This window comes from Lupinus angustifolius, chromosome LG16, assembly GCF_001865875.1.
Source record: "Lupinus angustifolius cultivar Tanjil chromosome LG16, LupAngTanjil_v1.0, whole genome shotgun sequence".
Taxonomy (NCBI): domain Eukaryota; kingdom Viridiplantae; phylum Streptophyta; class Magnoliopsida; order Fabales; family Fabaceae; genus Lupinus; species Lupinus angustifolius.
In genome coordinates, this window is record NC_032024.1 from 20,089,045 (window position 1) to 20,113,190 (window position 24,146).

At 29.8% G+C, this 24,146-nt stretch overlaps 1 protein-coding gene across 1 annotated transcript; it reads left to right on the plus strand.

Annotated features, from left to right (window-relative positions):
• LOC109329527 (UDP-glycosyltransferase 87A1-like) lies at window positions 851-6,110 on the plus strand. The gene is made up of 2 exons (XM_019563213.1): window positions 851-1,410; window positions 5,184-6,110. Exons 1-2 carry the CDS (start codon window positions 903-905, stop codon window positions 6,065-6,067), a joined length of 1,392 nt encoding a protein of 463 aa, XP_019418758.1. The 5' UTR covers window positions 851-902; the 3' UTR covers window positions 6,068-6,110.

A 24,146-nucleotide genomic window follows, 5' to 3' on the forward strand; every position in this document is an offset into this window, starting at 1 on the left:
AAAGTACTTTATAAACTATTTACCAGGGTAATCCAATTTTTTTTTACCAAAATAGGGCAGTCAAAGTCAATCTATTATTAAGTTATTTTTGTCATGACAGGTGTGGTTTCTAATTGGTCTAAAAAAGTTTTAGAAAAATGAAAAACAACAAAAAAAAATGGTTTTTTTAAAAGAAATTGAGTGGACACGCTGCCACGTGTCGCCACTCCAACTAGGGACATGTTTTAAAAAATTCCATAAAATATTTATTTCATTTTTTAATTTTTTAATAAAATACAACAATTTATTTTATTAAAAAATCACTTTTTTTTTAAATTTGATTTTTGAAAGTGTTTTTAAAATGATTTCAAAGGTGCTTTTTTTTAAAAGGTGATTTTAAAAAAATGTTTTATTGAGATGGTAGTTTTTAAAATAATAATTTTCTTCGATAATGTTTTTAGTTTAAATAAAAAATCAAATAGATTGGATATTCATCCATAGAAATGGAGTAATAAATGGATTGGAATTCATCTATTAAGTTTGATTATTGATGGATTGGATAATTTAAAATATAGTTTAAATAAAATTTATATAGATTGATGGATGACTTTTTATTGATTAACATTCAAATCTAAATCCATCCAAAGGATAAAATTTATATAGATTGATGAATGAGTTTTCATTCATTGTTTGTCTCAAGTTAATCATATATTAACACGTGGATAAAACAAAAAATAATTTAAAAGCAAAAAGTAATAAAATGAAACACTCTAATTAGGGCAGGTAATCTCCCTCCCTACTTCACACCCTTAATTTTCCTCATCGTAAGTTCTTATAAACCTATAGCTCCAAAGCATATATATCCAAGTGCCAAAATCACACCTACTGAAGATATACTTATCACTACACTCAGTTCCAACTCCATGGAAGTTCAGGTTCCAACTCCGTCCACTGTTGATATCACCACCACCACCAATCACATAGTGGTGGTGCCATACCCATCTCGAGGCCATATCAACCCCATGCTCAATTTCTGCAAAATTCTAGTATCCAAAAACTCTGACATTCTCATCACCTTCGTTGTTACAGAAGAATGGTTAAACTCCATTGGCTCCGAACAACAACCACAAAACCTACGCTTCTGCTCCGTCCCTAACGTTGTTCCTGAGCTAGGTGGTTCAGCAGATAACTTTTTAAGCGTTGTTAAAGCTGTTATGACAAAGATGGAAGCGCCGTTTGAGGAGATTCTTGACCAGCTCAAACCGCAACCGAAGATTATTATCTGTGATGCTTTTCTCTTTTGGGCAATTGATGTTGGTATCCGGAAGAATATTCCGGTGGCACCGTTCTGGACAACTTCAACATCGGAGTTCTGGGTGCAATGTTTCCATATTTTTCCAGAATTCCAACGTTCTCCTCAGAAGATGTTAGGTGAGTATCGTACAAATGCAAAAACTTTAACTCCTTGGACCTCGTTTCTATTTTACTTCGTTTTCTAGTTACATTATGGTTAAAACCCAATTGTATAAAATATAGTTTTAGAAAATATAACCGGTTAAAGCCATATCTTCTAAATTAAACTTTTTACCATTTTCTTATCGGCCAAAAATATAAACATTATATATATATTTAATTTATATTTTACTTTTCTTACTAATGAAAAACAAGAATATATAAAGTAATACAAAGTTTGGAGAAAAGATATAATCCTAATAATCCTTGTGATATTGTTATAGAGAAGGTAATTCGAATATTGCCTATAAGACAATTGTGATTATTAAATTACATTTGAAACACTGACACATCATAGGAATTTGTTGCTAATGGTTTAGTAATAGAAATCTTTTATATTATCATCTTTGTCTTTGTTACTAATAATTACCACACAAAAATTTAAAATGTATCTTTGTCACTGATAAAAACAGTTTAATTAAAATAATACGTTATCAGAATCTTTAAAATTGATTATTTCATAATATTATATAAATAATGACATAAAATAATGAATAAAGAAGCCTAACACAATTTGTTATGCATTGTTACAATTTTTTCCCTAAAATTTCAAATCAAATTCAATAAAACATTAATCAAGATACTAAATTTATGTTGAGGAGATCACAACATCCCGAATAATTAATATAATTATAAGAAAATAATATTATTATTTAAATATTTCACACTTTGTAATTTCTTTTCAAGCAATTCAAATTATTTTTATTTCTCATTTATTTTACACCTTTTATTTCTTTCCATATCTCAAAAAATGTATCAAAATATCACATAATAACAGAAAGCTATTACTAATTTATTGTCAAAATAAAAATTTTACTCATGAGAAAATCAAGTTGCATGCTTAGCATTAAAATATTGTATAACTCCAAGAATCACTCGGATCTGGCAAAAAAACAAGGTGATTGAAAAAGAACAAAAGAGGGTTGGGACAAACAAACAAAACCTTGGTAAACTATATTCTTTTTATTTTGGAGTTAGTCAAGCCCACTAAAAATATTATTATTTTCATCTGAAAAAAAACATTTTCTTGGTTCTAACTTCTAAGCATAAGTGTTTTTATTTTATATATAATATCCTTCTCATCCTACAAACATAGAAAATCTGTAAATATATTGCATGTTACAAAAGCTTCATAAAGTTCCTCAAAAAATAAAATGTTGCATGCAGCGCAATCTCTCATCAAAGACAATATTTTTGGTATAGCAGTAAAAATTATATAATTATAATAAGTCAAGATTATAATATATTAAAAATATAGTCTGTTTATTTTTGGAAAACTTAACTAAAAAACTAAAGCTAATTTTGTTTGAATTATGTAGATATATTATTTTATTGTAAAGTATATTATGAAAAAGATATGAAGTTATTTTTTAATGTTATGAATATTAGAGTTGTTCTTTGTTCTTTTCATTTTTTAATATACATTTAAATTATATTTTTATTATCATAAAAATGGAATAAATTCTCTAATATTCTTTTAACATGAAATCTATATAAAATAAAAAATAAAAATAAAAGCTAATACAAGTATCAATTATATGAGCATATCAATTGTCCTAAAAAGTATATCATTTTATATGATTAGTCAGAAAAATATTTAATTATTATTTATGATATAATTAACTTAAATATATTTTTTCAACTAATCATATCAATAATACACTTGTTAAGAGAACACCTTTGCTATCAAGAAGGGAAATAAAGCAACACTAATAACCAAAAAAGATTAAACAACACCAATAACCAAAAAATAAAAATAAAGCAACACCCATAACCCCATAAGAAAATAAAAAATATGTATCAGATATAGAAATCAGAAAGTGCATAGCCAAAAAGTGCAGGGGAGTCAAGATATTCCCAATATACAGTTATGATTAGTTTGGAAACAATCTAAAATATAGAATAAAACTCTTCTTAAAATGAGGTGGATTAAATTATTCTCTAAACGAGGATTACATGATTTCAAATGCTCACACATAAAATTAGTTTGGAAACACAATTGGTCTTACTCACTAGCTATTTTTGATATAATTGAAGTATTTGATAATGAAGATCTAAAAAATTTCAATTATAAATAATAAATCCAATGAATATCCGAATATGAGTAGAATAAAGAAGGGAAATGTTAATTAGCACTTCTAATTATGGATTAAAAACCTTACATTAAAAATAGTGCATTAAATACTTTAAATTTCTAATATTTTAGTTTTTAATAATTCTGGTAAGCAACCAAATAGGGATATGCTCCCATCTTCTGGTTTCATATTAATCTATATCTTCATCTATAATCTATTCTATATATAAAGCCAAAACTTGAAATAACTTCTCCCACGGTGTAATTTTTATTTCCTATATTGCCATTAACATTATTTAATTTTTACAAAAAACTATATAATCCTAAGCAACTACCACCAATACATTAATTAACCACATATCTCACCTTAAATTAAACATTATCGAAAACACAAAAAATATATAATATAGAGTACACCGAACACAAAAATACATTTTAATTTAAAAAAATGAAATATATAAAAATTGAATATGTAATATTATACAATATTCGCCGGCAGACACGAAGTGTCTGTACACATTAGTATATATAAAGCCAAAACTTGAAATAACTTCCTTCATGGTGTAATTTTCATTTCCTATATTGCCCTTAACATTATTTAATTTTTACAAAAAAACTATATAATCATAAGCAACTACCACCAATAAATTAATTAACCACATATTTCACCTTAAATTAAACATTATCATAAACAAAAAATATATAATATATAAAAATTGAATATGTAGTATTATACAATATTCGCCGGTTTCGTGCCTGTACACACTAGTTATATATAAAGCTAAAACATCTTATAACTACCTAATATGGTGTAACTTCTTATTGCCTATTTTACCCTTCTAATTAACTATTATTACAATGTTTTTATACATAATAAAAAATATTAATAGGAGTTAGAGAAAGTTACATACATAAAAATATCATATTATCAATGTAGTTTTTTAAAAGAATTACAATTTATTTTCATATTTCTTTTATCACAAAAATATAATACGATTCTCTTAAATATTTAATATTAGGAAATAAGAATGTGGGTCGGCCGACACGCTAGTGATAACAACACAAAAACATCAACAATAATTATAATAGATATTTAAAGTTTTTAATTGACATGACATGGATTTGACACATTATAATTTTATTAATATGCAACCCATTTACTTGTGCATAAGCAAAAATGAATAAATCAAAAAAACATTTCATATCTCTATTATGAGTCCCACATTGAATAGAATTACAAATTCAACATGTACTTAAGATATCTCTCACCTAATAGACTAGTCTTTTGGAATAGATTCTCCTCATGTGCTTAAGTCCTAACAATTGGTGATTTCATTGAGAGTTGTGTCATAGAAATATCTACCTATAGGTTGGATTAAGTACATTACTAAGTAATGATAGGTGAGTGAAGCCGTTAAAAGAGAAATGATTACCATCAGGGTCACTGTTGATAGAGTGTGCGACTAGTTTTTTGGTCATGAGACTCTTCCAACATATAGGATAATATATTTGCTCCGTTTTTACTTTGAAAATTTATGATAACTTGGTTCAGTATATATCTGCTAAGTCATATCCTTCAGTGAATAAATTAACACCCATGCCTTGCTTAATCATGCAGAAAGTGGTGAGAAACTTATAGATTATGTTCCTGGAATTTCCTCTGTTCGTCTATCAGATATTCACAATGTTGAAGAAACAAATCCGGACATGGTGATTTGGGCTATGAAAAGTTGTGAAATGATGCTGAAAGCACAATACCTATTATTCCCTTCTGTTTATGAGATCGAACACCATGTTGTTGAAGCCATAAAAGAATGGTTAAAAATACCCATTTACACATTTGGCCCAAACATACCTTATTTTAGTATTGAAAACCATGCAAATTCTCTTACTTCTGCCAATGGTTCTGACCACAGTTTCTTACAGTGGCTAAACAACCAACCCAATGATTCTGTTATTTACATCTCATTTGGTAGCTTTCTCTCAGTTTCAAGTGAACAAATGGATGAAATAGCTGACGCTTTGCGCGATAGCGGTGTTCGATTCTTGTGGATGACACGTAGCGAGAGTTCGAAACTGAAAGAAATTAGTGGGGAAATGGGACAGGTGATACCTTGGTGTAACCAATTGAAGGTGTTGTTACATCCTGCTGTGGGTGGATATTGGACACATTGTGGTTGGAATTCTACTATGGAAGGTATTTATGCTGGGGTTCCTTTTCTAACCTTCCCACTTATATTGGATCAACCACTAGTTAGTAAGCTAATTGTTGATAATTGGAAGGTTGGGTGGAGGGTTAAGAAAGAAGATAAGTTACAAACTTTGGTGAAAAGAGATGAGATTTCTGTTTTACTTAGGAAATTCATGGATTTGGATAATGATGAAGGAAGAGAAATGAGAAAAAGATCCAAAGAGCTTCAGCATATATCTGAATCTGCAATTGCAATTGGTGGGTCATCTGATACTAATGTCAAAGAATTTCTGAACAATATAGTAAACTGATTTGCCACAAGGATCAAAAGAAACCACTAGTTTAATTGAATTATTACTTTATTGTTTTTCCTTGAAAAGTAGTTTAATAAATAATAAAACTTTCTACTCAACTCAAATTCGTATTAATAATTGAATGTAATATCTATATATATTCATAATATAAAATTTATTCATAATCAATATATTTACTATCTATTTGTATTACTTTTTAATTAATAATATAAAGATAAAGATATTTTGATACACATAATTTATGTTTCAAAATCACCAACAAACAAAACATCAACCATAATCCATTTTCACTCTATCAAATATAATTCTATCTCTTTTAATTACTTTATATCTCTTTTTTCTATCTGTACCAAAAAAAATTCTATCATTTCAATCTTTATACTAGGAAAATAGAACAAAAATCTAACTTCTATATTCTTTGAACAACTTGACAAGTGGATCCAGGTTGCATAATTTGTTGAGAAAAAATCCTTGCAATCCCCTCCTTCCAAATAAAATATACCACTGTTGCATAGATTAGCCACAAAAGCTTATGTTGGTTTCTTTCTCTCTCTTTGACTATTACAAATCCAAACACCAAGATTGGCTGATTCGCTTTCTTATTAACAAATGCAACTAATAGCTGTTAATGTGGCAGCAGTTTTAAAAACAAAGTAGAGAAAAGAAAAGATAATTTAGAAGGTTCTATTCACTAACCACTAACCCCTTTCAAAAGGCAACGTGCACATAGGATAGATAATAAACTATCAGAAAATAAAATCTGAACCAAACGTGATGGAAAGGTGAAAGCCATTAAAGATGGATGTTTGCGCTATCTCCTAAAATTTAGATAACATAACATCATTCTCTTTTAAACACTCCACTATCTACTAACATCCATCACTAACAAAATATAAAAGTTATCTAACAATCTCACCCTTAAACTAATATCAGTTAAATTAAAAGTCTCCTATTTGTTACAGTGCAATCCTCTTTCTCAATTTTTGAAGTGTATCTAACTAGAGTGTTTTTGTGAACAAATTTGCAACTTGATACTCACTTTTGCAATAAACAAGATCAATAACTTCATCTTTCACATGATTTCTGAGGAAATAATACTTGACATCAATGGGTTTGCTTCTTCCATGTAATTATGGTTGAGGTGTTATAAAAAAATGGTTGTTGGTGTGTGATGCTTGAAATGAATTTATTCTTCTAGCAAATAGTTTGTCATGCACATGTTGCAACTACAAATTTAGCCTGAGATTGTTGTTGAACTCATCATGAATATATAACCAGATGTTCTCTTTCTATCATTTAGATGACCTCTATAATAATTATATGTAAACCCAAATAAATTTGGTTTTTCACCACTTTTATAGAATAATCTATATTCAATGGTTCCTTTCAAGTAACGGAAACTTATTTTGGGAGCAAGTAGATACATTTCTTCTTGACTCTCTATGTATCTGCTTATGATACTCACAATATTTATTATGTTTGACATTGTAGTTGTCACTCACAATTTTGCTTGTAAAGAGTATTATCTACCTTTATTCCTCTAGACTCTTTAACAAGTTAAATAACTAATCTTATAAGAGTGCCTACTGTTAGAAATATATTCGTCTATTTCTATATTTATGCCCAAGACCCAATCTGTCAATAAATATAATTATGGTAATTGTATTTATTCATTTTTATCATATTGATCATTTAATTAAATAGATTATATGATAAGGTCCTTGATTAAAAATTAGAGACTTGTTATTATAATAGAGATTATAATAATGAGAAACATGTCTATTATAATTTTTAATCTAAATTGTTCTTGGTCGTAGAATCATTGATAATAGGACATCAATGACTCGGGTAGACCAATATATGTGTGACAGTATTTATGAGATAATATTAATAGATCTCATTTATTAAATTACACATATAGATGATGTATATGTGGATATGATCATTGAACTGACTCAATCGAGAATTCCTAATGGTTAAGATTACCTTAAATTGTCAATAGGAAATTCTCAAGAAGAAATGAAATAGTTTCCTTTGACCTGAGAATAACATAGTAATTACCATGTTATTTATCATACTTTGATTTCGGACACATAATATCTCAGGACGTTATTTGAATGAATATTGGGTGTGATTAAATGCTTGTAGAATTAATGATTATTCAAGAAGGAATCCATCAACTCTTGGTAATGAGTTTGAGCTCTATAATAAAATGACTTTGGCCAAGGTATTACAATGAATAAAGAAATGAGTTTCTTTGAGTCATTATGGCAACTTACTAAAGTTTGACAATTGTACCATATTTTAAAGTTAGCACAGAGCTGTAAAGATGGAAGGAATTATTTTAATTAATCTTCTAGTGGTTCTTGAAAGTAAAATATATTACTTCACGCTATCTGGTCGTTAAGGAGTGTTGCTAGACGCCAACCTTGATTAGTAAATTAATTTAGTTAATTTACTACCAGCTTAGTATTGAACCTACGGGGTCACACACTAACGAGTGTTCTAATATTTGCTATATAATTATATTATTTGATAATTAAATTGGAGAATTTAATTTTGATCAAATAAATAATTTATGGAATATTATTTTAATNATTAAATATTATTATCCCTCTTTTTATTTATTTTATCTCAATTCTTTCATTTAAAATATTATTATACTTTCACAGTTTCACACATGAATTTGAAGACAAAGTGGGGCAACATATTTAATTAATATCAATATAAGAGGTTTTACTGAGAGGACAATCAGCATGTGAAATCTTTTGAGAATTTTTAGGATTTGGAATTGGTAACTTCATTAAATCTGGATTGTTGTATGAAGATTTGACAACTTAAATTTTATATTTTATTTTATTGTAGTCAAAATCTGAATAATCCAATATTCATCCCACGGAGCAGGGAGCAATGACTTACAAAATCCTTCTAATATTACATAATAAACTAAAATTTAACTCTTAATTTGTTAAATGTATATCATTTTTTATGATTGATTTCTTATTTTTAGTTCCTTAAATATAACCAAGTGACAATATATAGCAAAACCCATATTAGAATATAATTTGATTTAGCAACAAGAATTGAGAAAAAAAGTCGGGTAAAGTGGCCTATATGACACGGATTAAACATATTTTAATAAAGAAAAATATATATACTAACAGTATGATAATTTTTTATACTATTACTGTATTATCTATTCTTCATTTTCAGTTGACTAATATTAACTCTTTAAAAAAACTAATTCAAAAAAAGTAAATGATAAACTGACTATGTATGAATCTTTATATTATAAATGTATAAATATTACACTTTAAATACAGGAAGGAATTATGACAATTTTCATTACCTGGCAGTATGCTGAGAAAAATTAAACTCATACATAATAGAAAATTTTACCGGATTAATATTGTCAAATAAGCTATATTTCATACTTATTATCTTTTACTAAATACTCAAAACTTAAAGATATTTAATAGTTAAAGCATTTAATATGGCATAGAGTTTTAAAGAAAAACATTTAATATTAAATTATGCATGCATATTTAATTTTTAAATTAGATATACAAAAAATAATTAAAAATATTCATAGCATATGTGTAAAAGTGTAAATGATATATATATATATATATATATATATATATATATTATGAAGCAGAAGTACTCCGTGTACCTTTATATATATATTTATATTAAGAGCAATGAGTATGGTGTGTGTTTTCTAATTAAAACCATTATAATAGAAAAGAAAGAAATAAGAAGGGTTGTTCCGGTATGTTTTCTTCTTTTCTTCCAGAAACGTTATATATATATATATATATAAATATATATGTCTTTGTGCACATGCTTAATGTGCCTTTTGAAGTGAGAAAAGAGAAAGGGGAACTGTACATATATTGCCTCCCTTGTCTTGTTTTGTAATAAATAAATAAATAAAAATTAATGGGCAATTATTGTTTCTTTCTATCAAGAAATGCAAGTGACTTAGACTTCATTTTTTTTTGTTTGACTTCAAACATAATGAAAGAGGATTTATCTTCTGCAACGATTAGTCTTTTACTTTACATGTGTTATATTACTTTTGGATGAATGTGATATTGTGATAATATATCTTAAAGTATTATATATAAGTTGCAGAATAGTTGTTATATGAAACATTCAATATAGAGTGAAATAAATATTATATGAAACTTGATATTTATTTGCTAGTTGACTGTATATAGATGAATAATATGTTATTTACCTTGAGTGAAATGGTTGTAGAGTTATTTATTTTCTAGAAGGGAATGCACAAATATATGTGCAGTTGCTACAAGCATCTATGCATGCTGTTATGGAAAATAAAATACATTCTCTTTCATTCTGTATTTTTAATAAGTATTGTGGTTTTTAATAGATGGAAAGAGAAAGGGACATTACCTTTGTACATTTTTCAACAAGTATACATGTTATGTATTATTAACATGTGTTAAAGAGTGACATGTGATGTTCACTTAGAATTTGATAACAATGTGTGACCTGAATTCTAGAGGATTTATAAATTAAATTAATTGATACATGTGATGTATTAAATTAATCGACACATATGATATATGTTTAGAATTTAATAGCAAGGAACGACCTGAATACCAGGTGACTTGTGAATTAAATTAGCTGACACATGTGATTTTTTAAATTAATTGATACATATGATGTTGTTTAGAATTTAATAACAAGGAACAACCTGAATACCAGGTGACTTGTGAATTAAATCAGTTGACACATGTGATATCTTAAATTAATTGACACATATGATGTTATTTAGAATTTAATAACAAGAAACGCCCTGAATACCAGGTGGCTTGTGAATTAAATTAGTCGACACATGTGATATCTCAAATTAATTAACACATATGATGTTGTTTAGAATTTAATAACAAAGAGCGACCTGAATATCAAGAAACTTGAAAAATTAAATTAATTGAAACATATGATGTTTGTAAATTAAATTAATTGAAACATGTGATGTTTGTTTAGAATTTAATTACAAGGAGCGACCTGAATACCAAAGGGACTTGTAAATTAAATTAGTTGAAACATGTGATGTTTGTTTAGAATTTAATAACAAGGAACGACCTGACAACCAGGGGACTTGTAAAATTAAATTATTTAAAGAATATATACTAATAGGAACGACCTGACAAACAGGGGACTATTTGGTATAGATTTCTTTAATAAAAATGTATATGATACATTTGAATACTATAAAGTATGCATGAGAAACGACTTGACAACCAAGGAGCTCATTCATACTTTTAGCTAGATGAATTTATTTCTATTAGAAGAAATAATGATTTCTTTGATTATTATAATTTGTCTCTTACATTTATTTTAAATATAATGTATCTATTGGCTTTATATTTCCAAAAAAAAAATGTCTACTATATTATTGCGCTTCATTCTTGAAACCTCCAAACTGGTTGGAGCCAATATGATGATTTGTACCATAACCTAAGAATGGTTCTCATACATGAAAAGCTCTTTAACACCATTGATGGACCCATTATAGTTACTCCAGTGGACCCGTATAACACTGAAGCAACCAAAGTGTATGAGAAATACGAGGAATATTGTTTGAATGCTAAATGCATTATTCCATGAGTTCTGAACTTCAGAGGCAACACCAGGATATGGATCCAACTGCTGTCTTGAGCATCTTAAGAAGATGTATGATGGTCAAAGTAGGACTGCGTACCATTTATCCAAAAGGATGTTTAAACCTTCAATACATGCAAAGGATCAAGTTGGACCTCACGTATAAAACATTATTGGTCTTATTGAACAACTTGAGAAGTTAGAGTGCAAACTTGGAAAAACGTTTTCTCAAGATTTGATTCTTCAATCACTTTGTGAATCATTTTCACAATTTATTGTTAACTTCAATATGAGCAAAATGATTTGTGATTTGCATGAGATGCTTAATGATGGTCGAGGAAAGAAGAAGTTAGCCTCCAAGTTGGAAATGGAGAAACTATTGTTGCCTTTAGTCATGCGATCAATTTCTCTATAAATAAAAAAAATGTCAACTAGAAAAGTTATAGTATTCGATTGTTGTTATTATGTTCCGAAATTTGTTTCAAATATAATTTCAATTTCAACTTGGACTAACGAAAATTTCGTATTACTTTAGATAATAAAATTTGCTATTTATCATGATGATGATTTATATGCAAATGAGTATTTCCAACATGACATTTATGTCTTATCAAATGTGAACTTCAATCTATTTATGCATGTTTCTAAGAGGAAAAGAGATAGTTTATTGAATAAAACATATCTTTGGCATTGTAGGCTTGATTATATTGGAGAGAAAAGAATTGAAAAGTTACACAAGGAAGGTTACCTTGATCCATATGATTATGAATCATATACAAACTTGTGAATCTTGTCTTAAAAGAAAAATGATCAAATCTCCATTTTTGGGAAGTGGAGAGGGCTTCTAAATTACTAGGATAATGCATACAGAAGTATGTGTGCCTACGAAAATTAAAGCCAAGAGAGAGTATTCTTATTTTATTACTTTCAGTGATGATATGTATAGATATGGTTTCTTATATTTCATGAGACATAAATCTGAATAATTTGAAATGTTCAAAAGATTTTGTGTTGAGGTATAAAAGAAATTTACTATGATTATGGAATATGACAAATAAATGTGAAGACATTTTTCTTAATTGAGAGCTAAGGGGATGTGTACATGACACAACCTTAAGGATTCACATCCTTGTCTGATCCTAATAAAGTTTGCAGGATGCCATGATTTATTTATGGATTAAAACAAGCTTCTAGAAGTTAGAACATTCGCTTTAATCAAACAATTGAAAAGTTCAATTTTGTTAGATGTGAAGAAGAACCTTGTGTCTACAAGAAAGTTAGTGGGAGCACAATTATTTTCCTATTGTTATATGTAGATGACATATTACTTATTGGAAATGATGTACCAACATTACAAGGATGTACCAACATTACAAGGTACAAAAGATTTGATTATCTAAACAATTCTTCATGAAAGATTTAGGAGAAGCAACCTGTATTCTGGAATAAAGATTCATATAGATATATCCAAAAGGTTGGTAGAACTCTCTCAATCCGTGAATATTGATTTGGAGAGAGAACACATGAATAAGATATCATATGCTAGTCAGTGGGAGCTATCATGACTCATACACAACCTAATGTTGTGATTCCATTCACCAAGACACTTGAGTTAAAAGAGTTTGACAAACACAAGTAGAAAATGGGAATGAGATACATGACTGATTGGCTCTAGTGCAAGTGGGAGATTGTTAGAAATATATTTGTCTATTTCTATATTTATGCCCAAGACCCAATCTGTCATTAAATATAATTAAGGTAATTGTATTTATTCATTTTTATCATATTGATCATTTAATTAAATAGATTATATGATAAGGTCCTTGATTAAAAATTAGAGACTTGTTATTATAATAGAGATTATAATAATGAGAAACATGTCTATTATAATTTTTAATCTAAATTGTTCTTGGTCGTAGAATCATTGATAATAGGACATCAATGACTCGGGTAGACCAATATATGTGTGATAGTATTTATTGGATAAATATTAATAGATCTCATTTATTAAATTGCACATATAGATGATGTATATGTGGATATGATCATTGAACTGACTCAATCGAGAATTCCTAATGGTTAAGATTACCTTAAATTGTCAATAGGAAATTCTCAAGAATAAATGAAATAGTTTCCTTTGACCTGAGAATAACATAGTAATTACCATGTTATTTATCATACTTTGATTTCGGACACATAATATCTCAGGACGTTATTTGAATGAATATTGGGTGTGATTAAATGCTTGTAGAATTAATGATTATTCAAGAAGGAATCCATCAACTCTTGGTAATGAGTTTGAGCTCTATAATAAAATGACTTTGGCCAAGGTATTACAATGAATAAAGAAATGAGTTTCTTTGAGTCATTATGGCAACTTACTAAAGTTTGACAATTGTACCATATTTTAAAGTTAGCACAGAGCTGTAAAGATGGAAGGAATTATTTTAATTAATCTTCTAGTGGTTCTTGAAAGTAAAATATATTACTTCATGCTATCTAGTCGTTAAGGAGTGTTGCTAGACGCCAACCTTGATTAGTAAATTAATTTAGTTAATTTACTACCAGCTTAGTATTGAACCTACGGGGTCACACACTAACGAGTGTTCTAATCTTTGCTAAATAATTAAGTTATTTGATAATTAAATTGGAGAATTTAAATTGATCAAATAAATAATTTTATGGAATATTATTTTAATTCTTTGCTAGCACTATGAATTAAATAATAAAGAAAAACATATTCTAAATTATTTATTTGTAGCTGAAAATAAAAGATGAGTTATTATGTTGTTTTATGAAACAATAGGTGGTGATTAGTTTGCAACATTTCAAATCAATAGGTACCACTTGAAGAGTTGTAATATATAAAGATATATATACATAATATGAAAAGATGTCTTTTGATATTCAAAAGATGGAGGGAATTTTTCCCTACGCAACAGTGGAGAGTGCATGCATCACACATATATATTTATGTATATGTTTGTTTTGTGTTGTGGTTTTTAGTAAACAATACAGCAATGTAACAAAGAGAGAGAAAAATGTTTTCTTTCACTGTATTGGACAATAACAAAAGAAAATTTGTGCTCTACTTTTATGCAATCTTTTCTCTTCTTTATTTACTACACTTATATACAAAAGAGTTTTGTACATAAAATATTCTTAGTTTTAGAGTGTTATATTTTTTCTGTTCCATTGATTCAAAGAGTTGATAGCAAAGGTTGGTCTCGGTGCGGATACACGCGTAGAGTCTTCATAATTTTCAAACATGACACCATCCTTTCTTGTATAGATTGGATCGGCAAGGCATAGATACATAATCAATATTCTTCCATTGTCACCAATTTTAACAAAAAGTATGAGTTCATATTGACATTTCTTAAATCCTTCCTTAAAAAAATAAGTATAAATTAGACTATACCAAAATCTTGGAGCTTGCTTTAGTTCATACTAGGTTTTCTTTAACTTATAAACTTTATTTTCATTTCCAATCTTAATATGACCAAGAGGTTGGTCAATGTAGGGGTGAGCGTGGGCCGGATTATGTTTGTCCCTTATCCGACCCTAAATATTACTCGGTTCAATTTTCAGACCCGAATCTGACCTTAAATCTAAAGGAACCCGGTGATATTCGGGTTTGATTATTACCAGGCCAAAACTAGACGGACCGGGTTGGCCCGAAGAACATGCAAAAGAAGATAGAATATACTTATCGATTTATTTTAATACGAAGATGTAGTACACCAACTTAATTTGTCTCGTAAAGTGACAAATAAGATATTACACACCAACTTAATAATGAAAGACTATGCATAACAATAAGTAGTACATATATTGCAGCATACTAGATATCAGTAAAAATAACATGTTCAAATGAGTTTAACATAAGAAATTACACGACTGAGCCTAACTAGTACTTCTCCCTAGAAAACAACATCCTCAAATGGGTTTAACATAAGAAGTTGTAGTGTAACAACTATATAGAAGGCTTTTTATATAGATCATTTTTTCTAGTACAAGCTCAATTCAGAAATCAACCAAAAACAGATTATACATTAATGTTATATTCAAATATGGCATTACCCATTAACATGAGTAATATAGGATCTTCATAGTTTGATAATAATGATAAAAAGTGTGAACATGCAACAATTTATCTTACATTTCATATTACCTAAAGTGCATTATGACAACAACTTTATTTGATATATAAAGAAAAATACAACCTTACTTTCTCATTTTACAAAATAACAAAAACATAATAACAAAAAGGAATCACTAATACCCGGGTGTAGGGCATATATGTGTGCCTAAAATGTGTATATTACATCACATAATAACAAAAACAATACAAACATGCACATATAATTCATATACACAACATATAATTAATAATTAAGCATGCAATTCATATAATTAATAATCAAGCATGCAATTTATACAATTAATAATTAAGAATGCAATTCATACAATTAATAATTAAGCATGTCAGTCATAACTAATATAATAAATAATTAAGCATGCAATATTATTGAAAATTAACTAATCAACAAAATAAAAATATAATAATAATAATGGTAAATAAACAATCACATATTTTATTGATTATGGGCTGGACTCTCTCAAAAAAGTCCCCAGCAGAGTCGTCAGCTGTCGTGCCCCGATTTTCGGTTGCACGACTTTGTTTAGAGTCGCCACTACATTTTATAGTTAAAAATGTAGAAAAATCTTTTAAGCCCAATAACCTTGGGCTTTTAGATTTTTGATATCCAGGTTCGGGTGTCGGTTACAAGGTAGGGAAGGTATTAGCACCCTACCCGCCCGCCTTAAGCGGTACCCTTCACTAAAATATATGACTTTATTATTATTATCATTATTATTAAATTATATGATTAATTAATCAATTATTAAGAAGAAAAAGTAGTTTTTTATTGTTATGACTGACAAGATTGACCCTGGTCCTACGTATCCCTTTTAAGGAGCTTACGTAGTTCTTTAAGTAAAAAAAAGTTTGTTGGTTGAGTGTATTTTAATTAAAGAAAATATATTTTTAGTCAAAAATATATATGTTGCAAGTTTTGTTTATCATTGAAAAAGGTTTTTTTATTCTGTTATTTAAAACATTGAACTAAATGGATTTTGAGATTTAATCGATTGAAAAGAAGCGGCGTAGTGCGACCTTCTCTCTATCTTTGATTAAATCTCAAAATTAATTTATTTTTTTGAAAAACTTATTGGTAATGTTTTTGTTTAAAAAATATTAAATTTTTGTAGAGACATGATTTGCAATTTTATTATAAAAAAGAAATATTTATGGATTATTAAATAATTAGGATAAAATGAATTGCTAAAAATGTGAGAAGAATAAAATAAAAAAAGAGATTACTAGTTATTTGTTAAAAATGATAAGATTTGATGAGATTTTATTATTTTTGATGATTACCCATTATCCTTAAAATTCTAGTATTTAATGCATATTGTTATTATTGGATAATATTAATTAGTGAGTTTTTTTTATTAAAAATAAAATTTATAGTTTAATCCATTCAAAATAATATTATTGAAAATTAGTTAGATTATAAGATAAATAAGGTAGAATAACATACTTAGATTAAAAAAAAGGAGAGTTTTCTTTACATTGTGAGGGTCTGGATCCTGTGTGCTGGCTTAGATGAATGGAGGACACGTGTCAGTCTCTGATTGGATGAGTGGAGGATGATTTACACAGATGCACACGTGGCGGCTTGTCACGCGCTGCATGGGAGGTGCATAGAACCGTGCGGTGAACTCGTCAGCAGGGAATCCCCTGTTCCTCACAGGTGCAGTGATTCAGTGTGGCACAGTGTACCGTAGCTGGGACACTTTTCTTGGTCTGATTGGCTGGATCTGTGGTCAACGTGAAGGAATGGAAAGTAAGCAGATCTGACTGTTGTGATTCAATATCTACGCAATTGCATGGGAATGGCATAAACCTGTCTGCACTGGATCGCTCTGAAAGTAAAAGATAGTCTTTTCTCTCTCTTAGTGTAGGTGACTTCTTTGGCAGAGCTTTTTAGTGTTTCGAGTGTCCAACTTTTTGTTTAACCTAAGCTCTATTTATAGTGAAAATTTAACCACCAAATCCCTAAAATTAAGGTTAACAAAATTTCGAATTCAAATAAATTTAATCTCTTAATTTTAGGGATCTTAACAAACTGATTTGACTCTAATAATTGTTAGTTTTTTTTTGAATTAATGGGAATATGTCAAGCATCTTTATCTAATTATTCGAAATATAATTATAAAAAAACCATAAAATAATTTTAATTATTTTTTTATTAATTTAATATCATAATTTCGAAAATACTAAAAGTAAATAAAATAAAGCTACTTTGGATTCAAATTTTGGTTAACCTAATCACTTGGATTTAGGAACCCTAATGACATTGATTTATTTATTATTATTTTTTGAATTTTCAGTTAACCTAATCATTTAGATTTAGGAAATTGATTTTGTTTTGTTATATTTTCAAAAATAATTATAAAAGATTCATAAAAATAGTTTAATTATTTATATTCATCAAATATTAAAATTTTGGAAAATGTCAAAATAAATATAATGAATTTAATTTATTCTTTTTATTTACAAAGTTTTTTGGACCTTTTTCTGGGCCGGACAAAATTGGGTGTTCACAGCATGTATCCTCTATATTCCATGTGACATACTCAAGTTTGAAGCGATGATCCAAAACATTCCTAACAAACAACAAATGGGTAATATTTTTCACATTTCTCCAATATTTATCATACTTTGCTATCATAGAAAGAGTCATTGACCCTATAAGTTCAGATTGATTACAACTCCATGATGTCAAAGTAGCTTGTATTGATGCAATTTAATTATAACATTTGTTTGAAGTCACATGTAGAGAACCAGAGAAACGCAAAATCATTCTATAAAAGATTTCCAAAAACTGAATGAATATCCTAGCTTGATGTCAATCCTTCTCAGTAGGTGGACCACTTTTTCTTGTCCCTTTATCATCTTCACCAAACCATTTATGAAAATCCGATTCTTGATCATAAAGCCTATCAAATGCCTTCTCAAAATTATTGGAATGTTCTAACATGAGATAGGTAGAATTCCACCTAGTTGGAACATCCAAGCACACAAGGCTTTCAAACTTAATCAATTCAGCCTCAATACATTCTGTAAAGACTTTAAGTCTTGAGGGAGAAGACCTAACATAACACACACCATTCCTAATATTATCAGTAGAATGTTGTTGTTCCTTTAACCCATCATTAACAATCAAATTTAAAATATGAGCACAACACCTCATATGGAAATATTTGCCACCACACACTAGTTAACTCCTTGTGTTTAGTTTCCTTCGAATGTATGAAATTGCCCCATCATTCGAGCTCGCATTATCAACTATGATAGTAAACACCCTTTCAATCCCCATTCTCTTAAACATCTCTCCATTTCCTTACCAATGGTTTCACCCTTGTGGTTTTCCACTAGGAAAAAGTTCAAGATTCTTTTTTGTAGCCTCCAATCTTCATCAATGACATGTACAGTCAAACATATATAGCCTAAATTTTGGTTTGAAGTCCAACAATCTGTTGTCATACAAACACATCTAAATGACTTTGCAAACCAAGTCTTTAATTTTTTCTTTTCTTCTAAAAAGAGTTGATAGCAATCCATTGCAACCGTGAACCTAGATGGCATAATAAATCTTGATTCTAATCGGTTAATTATTCGACGAAATTTACGTCCTTCTACAACCTTGAATGACATTTCATCACAAATAATAAATTCATTCACAACCCTCCTATAATCCTCCAAGTTATAGCCCATAGAACTAGTTCCATCAAAAACATCACTCTCTACATTTTTTGAAATAAAACCATGAAATGTTCCATGCTTACCCACTTTAGAAAATATCCATTGATGTTTTCGTGTCAAATGTTTGCACATGGAATTTGTACCATGTTTGTTTGTGTCATAAATATATGTGCTACGATAATGGTTACATTTGGCTTTGTGTTGGCCCTTAGTCTTTGTAAAAGAAAGCTTAGTGAAATGATCCTAAGTAACTGATTTCTTTTTACCTCACCTTCATCTTTACCAACCTCACTTTTCTCAATTATTGTTGGTGTTTATGTAGGAGGGTTTTGGTTTGTATTTATGGGAGGGTTTGTGTCAGTAGAAGGGTTTGAGTTTCTAATTTCAGTCTCATTTCATGTATCCTCTTTGTTTGTCATTTTATTTTATCGAAAACAAAAATAATTACAACAAAAAATTATTAATTATAATTTCTCTACTTTCAAATCACAGCAACAAAGAATCAAATAAACCTCTAAATATGAAGAAGAAATATATAAGAGGCATGAAGATTCAAGAGTTTAAACAAGAAATTGAAGAAATGAGAATTACGTGAAAGACAATGAACAAGAACTTGGAGAATATGCTAATGACAAATCCTAGTCGTGGGTAAAAGGGGAAGATGAGAACAAGTGGCTGAAGTGTGATTAGTAAGCTTATGGAAGTGGAATATAGTAGTTGGAGGTAATGGGGTTGCCATGGAAGAAAGACAATCTTGAAGGTTATGAAGTTTCCATGCAAGAGAAAAAAGGTTAGTGGTTGTACAAGAGAAAAATGTGAAATGTGCAGAATGAAAGTAACGGAGAGGAAACAATTTTACACTATATTGTTACACACTTACACGTGAAAAGGAGGCAAATTGTAAAAATATATATTTAGGACGGGCCGGGTGACCCTAAGGTAGACTTGAACCCGTACTGACCCGATAACGTCCCATTCCTATTTTGTGCGGGTTTGTCCCTTCTAGTACATGTGACCGAGCTTGACCCGACCCAAAGCTAATGGGATGCGCCGATTTTTATGACTTGGGTCGGGTCTTGCTCTCCCCTAGGTCAATGAATACTTCTTCTGCAAGTTCTCTATGCAAAAAGTAGATTTCACATCCAACTGGAAGATGGGCCAAGCGTTTTATGCTCCCAATCCAATAACAAGTCTAATTGTGTCATGTCGAGCTACGAGAGGATAAACTTATCCATAATCCACATCAAATTCTTACTTATAGCCTTTAGCTACTAAATGTACCTTGTACTTGTCAATATGCCCATTATCCTTCATCTTTGTCTTATACACCCACTTGACACCATTAGTTTTTTGTCCGGTTGGAAGTTCAACTAACTCCCAAGTATAGTTTCTTTCTATGTCTGTCATTTCATCATCCATTGCTTGCCTCCATTTTGGTTCTTTGATTGCTTCTTCAAAGGATATTGGATCACAATCTACAAAGAGAGAAAAGTGAACAAGTGAATCATCAAATTGATGAATTCTTGTAACTTTATAATCACTCATCCATGTAGGTCTTCTTCTATTGTGTGCTATTGGAGTTTTCGAGTTGCACCTTGTGTGGTAACTAATTGTTGCCTTTATGATCCATTTTCTACTTCAAAATCTGTAAGAATTTGTTGTTTTTCTGCATTTCATTTCCAAAATCTTTTTTCATCAAAAACTATATATTGACTATAATGATTTTCTTAGTGTTGGGTTTATACAATTTATAAGCCTATGAGTAATTACTAACACCCACAAAAAAAAAAATTATCCTTTGTTGTTTAGTTTCGCCTTGCGCGTGAGCCTTGCTCCCCTTGGCCGACAGGTCTCCATCAGTAAATCCCCCAATTGTGCGAACCTTGTTCCCTTTGGTCGACGCTTTAATAACCTACCTTGCTCTCCTTAGCCGGAAAGACTCCATTAGAAAATCCCTCAAGTACGTGAACCATGTTCTCCTTGGTTGGTAATCCCTTTTGAAAGAAGTTAGAAGCATCCGAGACCAAAGTACAAAAAGCTGACTACCTGACGAGGTGACACAACCCGAAGAGTATGGCCATAAGTTATTCTTAACTGGTTTTCATCCATCCAAGTATGACATGCCAATATTAGCTAGATCTTAACTTGCATATCAACCCACCTCGGCGACCGAGTCTCCAACCTAACCTCGAAGTCCAACATAATAATTAAAACGGATATTGGGCATTAAATATTAAACAGAAGCAAAAGAAAGAAAAAGTAGAAGCAAACAAAAATCTAAAGAAGGAAGAAATGAAGATAAGGGGAAGAAAGTTACCTAAGATTGTTGACCGAAGAAATATGTCGATGAAGTAATGGAAGCTGAAGAGGTTTCTATAGCAAAACGACTATATGATAAAAGAAGAAGTGAAAAGAAAGATTGGGAAAACCCTCCACTTTTTAGGAAAAGGGGCCCCTCCAACGGTCCAATCCCTGACACCCATCTTGGCTATACAAAAGCACTCGAGTACTGATTCAACGACAGACATAAGGATCCATACGCTGTAAAACCAAAGCACAAGGAAAGACTCTATCTCAACCACTGAAAGAACATTCAAGTGCGACGATGGCCCGAAAATCTAGGCGTCACATCAATGCAAAGTTGTGAAGATTTAAAGCAGACCATACATCATCAAACACCCCGTCATAAAAGCAATGCAAAACCCACACATCCCTAACCAACTAATGTCAAAGGTCCGACAGACCCATCATATCCTCATAATAACTACACACTCAACATGCAGACAATAACTACCAAGAAAGGTCAATCGTCAACAAGATAACCACGCACCCAGAAGATCCTATCACCACGACATAGAAATAAAGTCTACCAGATACCCCAACTTCTGGCTATACTAGTAGACTTGGGCAATTGTTCAGTTTCAGTCCAAAAGGACATGTCATGATCGTGCAATGCTAATAGTTGTCAACATAAAGCTGGACAAGATAAACATTTCCTAATCTTCCTCAAGCCTTAACTGGGAAACCAGGCGATGCAAAAAGATGCTCCATCAACCAAGTAGATATGACAAAATAGCACGAGATCCACTTCTAACGCTTCCCTGCTAAGCCACATGCACATGACTGTCACATCATCTAAACGACATAGACCCATGCTATGAGTTGGATGCTACTACTAGCTACTATACATTAGTCATACGACAAAATGAATTTGTAGTACGACTACTCATTCCATTCTACGAAGTACAAACCTGTCAAAGTCGTCTGACACAGGAAAAGTAACCTTTGTATGTTTGGAGTAGGTCCGACAAGCCATTTGATCGGCTAGACCAATAACATCTTCAAGGGGATATTCCCCTCACCTCTCCACTATAAATAGGGGATTCCCCTTAAGGTAGTTTACTCACTCTCTCACTTGCTTACATTTTATCTCTTGATATTGTTCAAGACCAAAAAACATATGTAAAACATTTTTCTTAGGATAACCATATGGAGACATTTTATTTTTGCTTGTATCGGAAGGAAGAGTACATGGCTTACTCCCTAAGACACAAAGTGCCTCAATTATTTGATGAGAAATATGTGTCACATCGTCTGTCTCATTCATGTTTTAAATATCTATTAGTTACTCATCTCATCGTCAATTGATTTTGAGATAAAACTTTAACATGATATCAGAATCAGAGCTCAATTTCTTTTCGATTGTCATGGACCAGTAGATGCCCTTTAGTCATATGTCAAATTTAACTCTTCGCCTAGTCCAACAGACTTCTATGGAGGAATCATGTTGGAAAGTAAGTCCCACATTGTATGCATCGTTCTCCTAGATATGATTTAAAAATATGTTAATATATATTTGACTACTCCTCTCATTACCAATTAATTTTGAGATGGGTGAGAGATTTTATTTATCTCTTATCAGTTTCACTCCACTTAACAATTCATTAACTTTTTTCTTTCATAAATTTAATCCTATTATATATGTAAGTGATTTTGAGATGGAGATAGCCTTAGATTACTAAGGAAATTGACATGTATCTGAGTCAAAAACGTCTGATGTCTTATGGCTCCTACAAGATGATTTTAGTGAATACAAATTTTCTCATAATTGTTAGAGAGTGCCCTACTTAGCCCATGTGTATAGAATAAATTTTGTAGATTATGCTTATTTTTTGAAAATAAGCTGAAAATATAACCTATGCATATTTGACAACCAAATGAAATTATAAACTTAGTTTTTTTTTTATTTTTAAAATAAGCATAAAGTAGAAGCTACAAAATCATGAGTTGATTTATTTTTTGTTAACTTATTTTTTTTCAATTTTTCCACTTGCCATTTTACCCCATCATAACTTTATCTCTCTCATTATTTTTACTCTTCCACTAAACACCATAATTTTTCACATCATCACCATAACTTATTAAAACGTTTGTATAAAACTTGACATTCGTATATTATTTATTTCACGAATTCTCTAATTCAAGTTTAACGACTTCTATTTATTTGTGTGTCGTGTTATTTTTTAATATTGATATTGGTTTTTATATTGTTTTTTATCCTTTGTTATGCAATATTAAAAATTTACAGTAAATATATATATATATATA

What these genes read in the sequence shown, in the direction of transcription:
- LOC109329527 (XM_019563213.1), top strand. Translation starts at nt 903, where the DNA reads ATGGAAGTTCAGGTTCCAACTCCGTCCACTGTTGATATCACCACCACC. An exon ending in TTCTCCTCAGAAGATGTTAG is followed by an intron (nt 1,411 to 5,183) that starts GTGAGTATCGTA and finishes TTAATCATGCAG; the next exon opens with AAAGTGGTGAGAAACTTATA.